The 11,168-nt window shown below is 41.2% G+C and overlaps 2 protein-coding genes across 4 annotated transcripts; both read left to right on the top strand.

The window, feature by feature from the left end:
- Positions 1-254: 254 nt before the first annotated feature.
- LOC134202529 (C-type lectin 37Da-like) lies at positions 255-1,175 on the top strand. The gene is made up of 2 exons (XM_062677535.1): positions 255-519; positions 593-1,175. The coding sequence occupies exons 1-2, from the start codon at positions 406-408 to the stop codon at positions 980-982; spliced, it is 504 nt and encodes a 167-aa protein (XP_062533519.1). The 5' UTR covers positions 255-405; the 3' UTR covers positions 983-1,175.
- Positions 1,176-6,961: 5,786 nt separating this feature from the next.
- LOC134202527 (C-type lectin 37Da-like) lies at positions 6,962-8,180 on the top strand. 3 transcript variants are annotated; one of them, XR_009977256.1, is made up of 3 exons: positions 6,962-7,123; positions 7,197-7,839; positions 7,929-8,180. XR_009977256.1 is itself a non-coding variant. In XM_062677534.1 (2 exons), exons 1-2 carry the CDS (start codon positions 7,010-7,012, stop codon positions 7,584-7,586), a joined length of 504 nt encoding a protein of 167 aa, XP_062533518.1. In that variant the 5' UTR covers positions 6,962-7,009; the 3' UTR covers positions 7,587-8,180. The 3 variants fall into 3 exon arrangements, 1 of the variants encoding a protein (XP_062533518.1); XR_009977255.1 differs by having other exon boundaries at positions 7,917-8,180; XM_062677534.1 differs by having other exon boundaries at positions 7,197-8,180.
- Positions 8,181-11,168: the final 2,988 nt, after the last annotated feature.

Below are 11,168 nucleotides of genomic sequence, written 5' to 3'. Positions count from 1 at the left end.
TTCGTTTTAGATCTTATATTGAGAAGCATTGTTATTATTTGGGGAAAAAATAAAATAAAATTGAGTTTGAGTTGTGCATTCTTTGTAAAAAAATATTTATATTATATTTCGAGTGGAAAATTAGTAGGAATGCAACTAAAACGCACTCTTCACGAGATTTCACGAGAATGAGCAGCTGATTGGAGCAGGAATGTATGTAAACCACCGTAAAGTCATGTAGAGTCTCGCGCATTTGTGCGCCTTCATGCAGCATGGAAACAGAAATTCGAAGAGCGGGAAATGTTTGAAAGCCAAAAAACTGCAAAATAATTTTGCTTATGGGATTGATTTCAAAATATCCCGCTACTCGCTTAAGATGAGAAAAGCAGCTCTATCCGCAGCACCCAGGTTGATTTTGAATCAGTCATGGCGAAAACATCACAGCAGAAAGCAACCGCTTTTATTGTGGTTTGGCTTGTCTTACAAGTCCAGAATATCTTGTGTAGTACCGATAAGGAATATGAAATTCCAAGCATCAAAGTGAGTTGTTCTAATTATGCTGTTTGCTTAACAAGCAAATCTCAACTAATCGGCAAAACCCTTATCAAACTAGGCAAACTGGTTTAAGGCGAACGAGTTCTGTAGCTCGATCGGCAAGCAATTGGTGACGATCACTAGTCGTGATGAGAATGACGCAGTGGCGCAGTTTGTCCAGAGTACGGACAAGTTCAGTGATGTGTCATCAATCTTCTGGCTCGGTGGAAGTGATCTGGCGGAAGAAGGTACCTTTAGCTGGATGCCGAACGGACGATTGGTGAGGTACGCCAACTGGTCTCCGGGAGAACCGAACAACTACGATGACACGGAACACTGCATGCAGTTGGTTTACATACCCCGATTGGAGCAGAGATGGACCTGGAATGATAACGATTGCAGGGCCAAACACATGTATTTCATCTGTGAGAGTAAGCTGGGCGGTTGTATAGAACAGCTCAAGAGATAGTAAACAGAAATTCCAATGGGAGGTTAAATTTGTAAACGAAAGTATGATCTACGCGTAGACTAGAAAAATAAATTTGTTCACAAGTTTCGTCGCCTTTATTGGATTAATGAAATCTATTTTGATTGGAACCGCACATTTGAAGATAGTAACTTAAAGAGCGCACATACTTTTCAAGTATGAACTTCACTAAGTTAAAATCATTGACTGGACTACTCCTCGTTTTTATTATTGGTAAAAATCATAATATTAGTTCCATTATTTACTTAAACATGGTATTAAATCGTTGTAAAGAGTAATTGAATTTCAAGCTACATTTTCAGGAGGAACCATCTCCCAATCAAATCCGGTTCTGGACGGTTTGTGAATCTAATTCTAACTACATGGAGAAGTGCAATATATGTGTGTGCTCTAAAAACGATTTCTTTGCAACAAAGTTCAGGGCAGCTATCAAATTGGGCCGCCCACCTGGAGCAATGATTAGGGATGATGAGTGACCTTAGCACGTATGTGATTGTGATTCAATATATCTAGACCAACATTTGAAAAGGGCGTAACAGCCAAAATTTATTCCTTCAGATTCTTCGTCTACATAAAAAGCTCTATATGTGGACGAAGAATCAGAAGGAATAAATTTTGGCTGTTACGCCCTTTTCAAATGTTGGTCTATCACAAGTAAATATTTTTTTCAAACATATGAAAGATGTAAATATCATCGAAGCATAATTCATCGAAGCATAATATCAGTAAGGACCTCAAGAGGAGCTTGCTGAAACTTCGAAAGTCGATGTTGGACGCCAAGCTGTAGAGGGCGGTCGGGGCGGCCAAGTGTAAACCCGTGAAATCCGTGGGGTCGAGGTCTACCCAGACTGAGGCACAAGGATTCGCGGACTCGGGCAAGATCGAATCGACCGAGGGCGTGCCAGCGAAGATGGTGGTGCCAAAGTCTACCCAGACTGAGGCTCAAGTATTTGCGGGCACGTCGGGGGTGACTGCTCCAACGGAGCAGACACAAAAACGGGGGAGACAGTCTCCAGAGGATGAGCTCCCTGGGGGCCGCTCCAAAACGCGGAGGGTTACTACCCCGAACAAGGGTAGTGGGGCTGGGAAGCTGAACCCCGGCCAGGTACCTCTTAAACCGGGGGAGGAAGGACCTGGGAAGGTCCGTAGGGTAGGCTAGGGTAGGCGCCAATCGCTCCAGGGGCGATGCCCTAGTCATCAAGACGGACGAGGCTAAGTACTCGGACGTCTTGAAGGCGATGAGGAGATATGTCAAGCTCGGTGACCTCGGCGACGATGTACGTCGAATAAGACGTACCCGGATGGGCGAGATGATCCTCGAGCTGGAACGGGGCGTCTCGCAAAAGGGCGCCGCCTATAAGAAGTTGGCGGAGGAAGTCCTAGGCGAGACGATCAAGGTGAGGGCACTCACGACGGAGGTGAATCTAAGGGTTAAAGACCTGGACGAGATCACCGAAGTCGAAGAGCTCGTCACGGCACTGCGGCGACAGTGTAAAGTGGAGATGCCCACCGCAGCCGGTCGGCTACGAAAAGGGTCGTCAGGAACGCAGGTAGCATTGGTTCGGCTATCTGCAGCGGACGCCTCCAAGGTAGTCAAGTTAGGGAGCGTCAAGGTGGGATGGTCGGGGGGCTCGATGTGCCCGGCGTTTAAGCGTGCTGCAAAATCAAAGTGCAGGTAAAGCAGCTGGCTTGCTCGGCCTCGCCCGAGTGTCCGGTGTGCGTTGGTTTAGAGGAAACGGCGGAACACGTGTTGTTCGTGTGCCCGCGTTTTCGCACAATGCGTGACCACATGCTTGCCACATGTGGTCTGGACACTACCCCGGACAACCTAGTTCGGAGGATGTGTAAAGATGAAGTTGGCTGGAACGCCGTTTTATCGGCTATCGTCCAAATCGTCTCGGAGCTACACAGAAGGTGGCGCGTGGACTCGAGGGATGGCTAGTTCAGGCGCAAATAAGAGGTGGTCCAGGGGTTCGGAGTCGGCTTCATGGGTCATACCGGTGCCCTGTGGTCGAACTCGATCCTTTTATCGAACAAGTGGCCGCGTGAAAAACAACATGGTATCGTCGCTTTCGCGGCGTCGGTCAACCGGGCGGGTTCCGAGCCCGAGGACGGAAAGGGGTCCTCGTCAAGGCTGGGGCAAGCGTAGGCACCGCGTCGGCAAGTCCCTCTGTGTGCTGGCGAATAGGCCCTATCGCAGAAAGGTCAATTTGGGGTGCACGCGGCATCATCATTCTTGATACCAGTCGTGCAGAGGGAAGCAGGCGCGAAGTCGACCCTGCCCACCTTCCGAGGACATAGGGCGTAGTAAGGCCACCTGGAAAGCCGGCAATGCGCTGGCACGATACCATGGTGTTCTTCTAAAAAAGCGAGTCACGATGTTCGATGCTGCAAGGACACGCAGCTAACCTCGAGGGTGAGTTATGCACTGGCCCCCCTTTGAAGCAATACTTGCTGGTTGTACCGAATGGACGATGGGCTTAGCGGCAATGGAAACGGTTTAGCGGGTCACGGATGCAGTCCTGCCTTCCTCATTGGAGGTGGCCCCTAACCCCACACTTCCTGGACAACCCAGGATGTCTGTTGAGCAGATTCCCCCTCCATTGCTTAGGAAGAAAAAAAAAAACACACACACACACACACACACACACACACACACACACACACACACACACACACACACACACACACACACACATATACAGACATCACCTCAATTCGTCGAGCTGAGTCGATTGGTATATAACAATAAGGGTCTCCGAGCCTTCTAACAAAAGGTCGGTTTTGGAGTGATCCTATAGCCTTTACGTATACTTTGTAAACGAGAAAGGCAAAAATGGAATCCAAATTTGCAAATTTTGAATACTAAGTATTCAAAATTAAGTAAGACGGTTAAGTCTTAAGGACATAGTTGGAAGAGTACCACGATGGCAGCCAATATGGCACCGGACCTTCCACGGGTCAACCCCACACCTCCCGCACTCCTCTCCCACCAACATTCGGATGCATCGAACAGCATCGAACAAAAGTCTAATATTGAAATTACTAACCTGTTCACAGCATATTTATTCACTTCCCGTGATAATGTACATGTTTATCCAAAGAGTCTCATGTATTTCGGCTCGAATATTATCATAAATCAGCAGTTTCGTGCCAATTTAATAACCGTTCACGATTTGGTGGGTTATCCACTGCACTTCACTTCTTCTCAAAGGGCACGGAAAAAATCAAGTTTTTACTCACTTCTCCGCACATGAGCAGCCCCAAATGTTGATGGAATGCAAATTAAACATCACTTTTCGAAATCAGTCACTTGTTTAAACCGAAAACCTTATATAAACTGCTATTTTTGCCCGAAAAAAGCGATTAAAAACTGATCGCGGATCGAATGTCAACAACGGCATCGGCAGCACCAAACTAATAACTAGGGTGGTTCAAAAAATAATTTTGCTCCGCCACGCTCAGTCGATTATGATTTATAATTTGGGTGTCATCCAATGGTTTGGGCTGATTTTAATAGAGGCTTACCGTGCACAAGTCGTTTCAGGTTTGTATGCCAGTTGATATGGCGAGGTTAAATTTAACATTATTCTGATTTTGGCACTCCGTCATTGGGCGCTAGCGAGGGGTGAGACCATATGACTAATTCTAATAAAAGCCATCGCCGGATATTTTGTTCGTATTTTTGCTAAAATCAAATCACATGGAATTGTGCGTGGTATCCTTTTAGCGTGTATTTGATATGCGTACAAACACATTCTCTCGATCTAATCCGAAGTGTGATGCTGTCAAAAAAAAACGAACAGTCCCGATGTTATTTAGTGAAACAAAGAGCAAATATTGCATAAACTTGCTCTATGTGGTGATAATAAAGTGGTGATAAAGTGTAACAATAGTTTACGTACTTAATTTGTCGTGTTATACGCAATAAAGAGGAGAATCAGGCGATCCAAAAAAGTAAGTAACAGTTTGCTTTTCGTGCGCTGCTTTCTTTGGCGATGCAATAATGGTAAGGATTTCGCAGGTGCAAATTTGTTTCGGTGATTAACACATTAAATCTTGCTACTTTTACACAAACAACTTATTCAAATGAAAGCTTAGACTTGAAATTGTGTGATTGAAGCAAAATTATGTTCATAAATATTTTATGTTTGCTGGAAAACGCAAATATTGTTGAGGGTGCCAACAACTGTCACACCCTGCTAATGCCGTATTCGACCCTAGTAATAAAATAGCTCTGTCTGAATTAGCAAACCAGCTTATCGTTCTCATGTATGCAATTGTGTTGCTTGTTAGCAACTTCCCGTATTACGGTGAGTAGCATTCACATTGAAAACGTTTCGCTTTTGTTATAGCACTAACAATGTAGCGTAATGGCGCTATAAATGAACTAACGAAGCTTTTAGGCAACTTCTGTATATTTGAAGAATGCACAACGTTTTAATAAACCTTATCAGTATGGAACGTGAAAACCGCAATGTTTACATTCGATTTTTATTGCCGGAGATGTGTATGAGCTATTGATTTCTGTAATGCAGCTTCAAAGGTATTCACCTGCTTTTATAGCAACTGACAAAGCACTCTCATTGATGCTAGCAGATAGTTAAGAAAATGCTGAAAGTATAATATTCAAGCTTATGTGCTAAAGACAGCACGTAGGACTCTTTCTAACGTTTATACAGCACGAAACTGAAAATAGCGTTAGTAAAACAACCTATTGGGTATGCGAAGAAGCACATCCATAATTTTCTTTGTTACTTACATATGTGAAAGGGACGGTGATGACAAAGCAGCAGCCATTGAATCAGGAGATCCGGAGTTCGAATCTAGGTAGCAACAAAATTGGTATTTCAGTTTTCACAAAAAAAAACCATGAAACTCCGAAATTTACTCTTCTCTCAAATTATATTTAATCAAATTGAATTCAGTGGCTGTATAAAACTTATTTAACAGATTCAAAAAATCTGAATAAGCGCTATTGAAGCGAATTATATTACTGATGGTTTAGTAAAGATTGAGAAAAAAAATGTATAACATGCTGTAAAGTAGGTGTGCAGGTACGTCAAAAACAGCTGAATAGATTCGCCAGATTTGCTGGTTTAAGAATTGAATAGAAGTTCTTGATCATATGTATAGCACACATATTCAGCTTGAAGCCGTATAGACGAGTTGAGTTACATTGACATTAAATGTTAGTTGGGAAGTACACTCAATCTTTGACATAAATACTTTTAGTTTGAATTTGACATTATCACATGCGGGGAGGGATTTTCCATATATGATTCTTCTCTTCTCTTTTCATAGAGCGAGCAATGGCGCTTAAACCTAGACTTATTAGCCAGGGCAAGTCCAATACCTACGTCGAGTCCATAATATGCAAAGAAAAGCGTGATCCATTTTTTGTTTTTCGTTTTGAAAATGAAATGAAATACACCGAATTCTGTTTTTACACGATTTTTTTTCAATGTACTACCAAAATCTTTGCAACATGTTCCAAAAAATTCTAAATAATTCAACGAAAAATCAGATGGTAAATATTGTGCCGTAAATATTTTAGATGAGTGCAATACTGAAATAATGAAAATCGTGTAAAAAGATAATCCTGTGTACGATAATGTGAACTAATATATACCAAAAATTGATTCGTTGTAAATTATGAGGGGCTGTTCACAAATTACTTAGGGAGTGGGTTAGGTCTTAAGTAATAGTTTATACAAATAAACAAGGGGAAAGGGAAAGGGTGGGAGTTTAAAATTGCCTAATTTGGCGTTACGTATTATGTAAACGAACCTTGATTTGAATTTCAAATGCACTTGACTAGATCAATGAAATTTAATTGACAACGAGCTTCTTCTAATTCTACAGGTCACAAGCATTGCATGGCAAGAAAGAGAGTAAGTACCCTATCTTATTCCTTCTCGTAATCTTCCTATACAATATAATAATAAATATGATTGAAGCAAAACTGGATGAGTACATCAGTTGGGATCAGAAAATTATAAATCAGTCATGGCGAAAACATCACAGCAGAAAGCAACCACTTTTATTGTGGTTTGGCTTGTCTTACAAGTCCAGAATATCTTGTGTAGTACCGATAAGGAATATGAAATTCCAAGCATCAGAGTGAGTTGTTTTAATTATGCTGTTTGCTTAACAAGCAAATCTCAACTAATCGGCAAAACCCTTATCAAACTAGGCAAACTGGTTTAAGGCGAACGAGTTCTGTAGCTCGATCGGCAAGCAATTGGTGACGATCACTAGTCGTGATGAGAATGACGCAGTGGTACAGTTTGTCCAGAGTACGGACAAGTTCAGCGATGTGGCATCATTCTTCTGGCTCGGTGGAAGTGATCTGGCGGAAGAAGGTACCTTTAGCTGGATGCCGAACGGACGATTGGTGAGGTACGCCAACTGGTCACCGGGAGAACCGAACAACGCCAACGACACGGAACACTGCATGCAGTTGGTTTACATACCCCGATTCGAGCAGAGATGGACCTGGAATGATAACGATTGCAGGACCAAACACATGTATTTCATCTGTGAGAGTAAGCTGAGCGGTTGTATAGAACAGCTCAAGGGATAGTAAACAGAAATTCCAATGGGAGGTTAAATATGTAAACGAAAGTATGATCTACGCGTTTCCTTACATCAACTAGAAAAATAAATTTGTTTACAAGTTTCGTCGCTTTTATTGAAACAATGGCATCTATTTTGATTGGAAACGCACATTTCAAGATAGTAACTCTAAGAACGCACATACTTTTCAAGTGTTACCGTGAGTATGAACTCCACTAAGTTAAAATCATTGACTGGACTACTCATCGTTTTAATTATTGGTAAAAATCATAATAATAGTTCCATTATTTGCCTAAACTTGGTGTTAAATCGATGTAAAGAGTAATTGAATTTCTAGCCACATTTTCAGGAGGAAGCAACTCCCAATCAAATCCGGTTCTGGACGTGGTTTGTGAATCTAATTCTATCTACATGGAGAAGTGCAATATATGTGTGTGCTCTAAAAACGGTTTCAATGCGCAGTGCACAACTTTTCTTTGCAATCAAAATCAGGGCAGCTATCAAATTGGGCCGCCCACCTGGAGCAATGATTAGGGATTAGCACGTATGTGATTGTGATTCAATATATTTACAAGTTAATAAATTTTTTAAACATATGAAAGATGTAAATATTAGTAAGTAATAAATCAGACCTTTTTTTTTATTTAGTGGTTCTTCACAAATTACATAACAATTTAGGGGTAGGGAGGGGTCCTTTCAAACGTTCAAAGTGTTACGAGGGCGACGCACTAAAATAGTAGCGTTATGTAATTTGTGAACGAACGGCCTTGAATCTCTACAAGAATATGGTTTCCTTCTACCACCATGCCGACATTTTATCTTTGAGAACTCGCCAAAAAAATCAAACATGAAGGTACCACTCTTGTCGTCGAACGAGGAATTGAATTTTGCATAAGGACAAACGTGTACTCCTGAAATGAAAAATCTTCCCGGTAATTTTCAACCCGGTAATTTTCACATCCGTAAACCCGTACCCGATCCGAACCCGAATTAATTCAATTATTTGATGCTGCTGGTGGAGTAGGTCGGTAGAATAAATTATGTAATGTTCATTGCAATGCTTTTGGTAAAACGGTTGAATTAATAGTCTACTAGCAGCACGAGATTATGAACTTATGGTGGAGGACCTAAATAATTTGCAGCAAAATTCGTCCATGCATGATTAGACATTTTCGTACAATAAAGTGGCTCTGGTGTAACATGTGAAGAAATCTGAGTACAAGCTTTACACTGTTTCACATGTTTCTCAACGTCTTTGTCAAAGTGTGGCGATTCACGAAAGCGGCTCCAACGCTTTTTGATTCAGGCTATGCAGTATAAACAATCTATCACCCCGTATCAGCAGATTTCCAACCTTGTAAAGTTCATATTCAAATTTCTTCACTCTAGTGGACTCGTTTTTGACATCATAGTTGTTTCCTAGTGGCCAGCGCTCTATACTGAGATGTGAGAAGAGCAACTTCAAGCGACATGGGTTTGTTAACTGTTGGACCCTGTCGCATTCCGAGAAGGGGCTAAGCCGCTTAGTAAGCAGCGATTACAAGACATTGAACAAATGGTAATCATATATACATGTAACTAGTGACTATCGGTCCGGAGTTGATATGCAGCATTTGGAGGGAAAAAACGACTTTGTTAGCGCACCACCAACAAAGCAATTGGCTGGAAGTATTTCTGGTTATGATACTCCACGAATTTGGATTTCACTGAGGTTAGGATATTCCGTTTAACGCGTCTTATTTTCAAGGTGATGTGTGCCCGGTTGTATACTATTTCGCCGAAAACCATTGCGCGGATTTTTTTTTCGCTGTACGACATTTCGCGGAATGTATCAACTTTCCGAAACACATTTCGCGGAATGCACCTTTTTTCCGTAAGATATTTCGCGAAATGTCATTACTTACTTACTTACTTATGGATCCTGTACACCTCCGGTGGTGCAAAGGGCCGACTTGAAAGATCTCCATCCTGAGCGTTGCCCGGCTATCGTTTTAACCTGTTGCCAGGTTAGATTTCGGTCGATTTCTTTATTTCTCGTCCCTCCCCCTTCGTCACACTTTTTGTATTAAAACTCTAAAAATTTTGTAAGGGTCGTCACGCTGGTCGTCAGATGGCCCCTTAATTACATGCAATCCGGGCTAAATTCTTTTGAATTGTGATTTAAATAATGAAAGATCGCAATTCTTTCTTTGATAACACAACACAAAGTATAACACAAAGTGAGAATGCAATGCCTTCTTGAAATGGACACGTTTGCTCGGTATAAAGAAAAGAAAGGAGGTAGTCCCTTCTATGAATTAACGCATCTGCCTGGTTAAAAGCAAAGGGAAACTGTCGCTAACCACAAGTCAGACTTATCTGGATATGACATTCATATAAAGTTAAGTCTGACTTGCGGTTAGCGGCAGGAAAGGTTATGCCTACTTTGAATGGAAATGGATGCGTCTGCCCTAGAGATAGTCGGGTTTCACATTTTGCAAATCCGAACCCAATTTGTAAATTTCCTTCAAACCCGGACCCGACCCGACCCGTACCTGAGAATTTTTGTATTCGTAAACTCGTACTTAACCCGAACACGACATAATTTAATTATTTAAGTCCGCACTAAAGTTTTATCCGGAAAACTCAAACTAGATATTTTCCTATATTTTCTGGCTCTTTTTAAATCGAAAAAAATATAAGCCCAAACAATGAACAAGCCTAACAATTAACCTTTTGTCTGTGCTTTGGGGTCAATATGACCCCAGGCCACTTTGAGTGGCTGCCATTTTTTTTAGTTTTCAAGGTTTTAGTTTAGATTCTCCTAATTTTTGGTAGTTTGGTAAAACTCGCCGAGATCTGTCTCCTAGGTGCAAATTGGCATGAAAAATCTTGAAAATATGCGCTACAGTGTACTTTTTTCAAAAAACTTACGTGGTCTTACGTTGCTCTGGGGTCAAATTGACCCCAAATTGAAATTGCCATAACTTTTTTAATGTTTGGCCAATTTTGGATTTTTGGAGCTGTTTCGAAAGATAATTTAATCATCTTTCAGGTCGTTACCAAAGATTGACTATAGATGGGCGGATACATCGCGGGGAGGGCTTTTCATAAAAAGGGTACAAAAACAGTGATTTTTCATGCTTATTTTACTTATATCTGAAAATCCTACCCATTTTGAACTGCACCTTTTCAAAAAGGTTATGCAGGAAGGTGTGTGCTTTGACATGAGGCATTGATTAGTTTAGAGCTTGGTCGCTTGGTGGCGGTATATTTGAATTCATTATTTTAGACTACTCAAGTAATTCAGATATATGGAATTTTATTCTTATCGCACAAATTTGAAATTTGTAAAGATGACGTCTTCAACAAAGTTCGTCTGGTGGGAATGTACTGTCATGTGACGGAATAAATAATTAGGAAATATACAAATAGGCGGCGCTAGTGTACTTGCAATATTATTGCATATTAAGTAGAAGGACTTCTAATAATTCTTGCGAATCTTTCAATAGAACTTTCTATAGAACTGCCTCCTGTATATTTCTTTTAGAAAACCTTAGGAAATTTTAAATGGATTTTTTTTCAACACCTTAATAAAGAATTGAAAAAA

The sequence above is a fragment of the Armigeres subalbatus genome, unplaced genomic scaffold (assembly GCF_024139115.2).
Source record: "Armigeres subalbatus isolate Guangzhou_Male unplaced genomic scaffold, GZ_Asu_2 Contig1252, whole genome shotgun sequence".
NCBI classification, from domain to species: domain Eukaryota; kingdom Metazoa; phylum Arthropoda; class Insecta; order Diptera; family Culicidae; genus Armigeres; species Armigeres subalbatus.
This window is presented reverse-complemented; position numbering and strand designations above follow the sequence as displayed.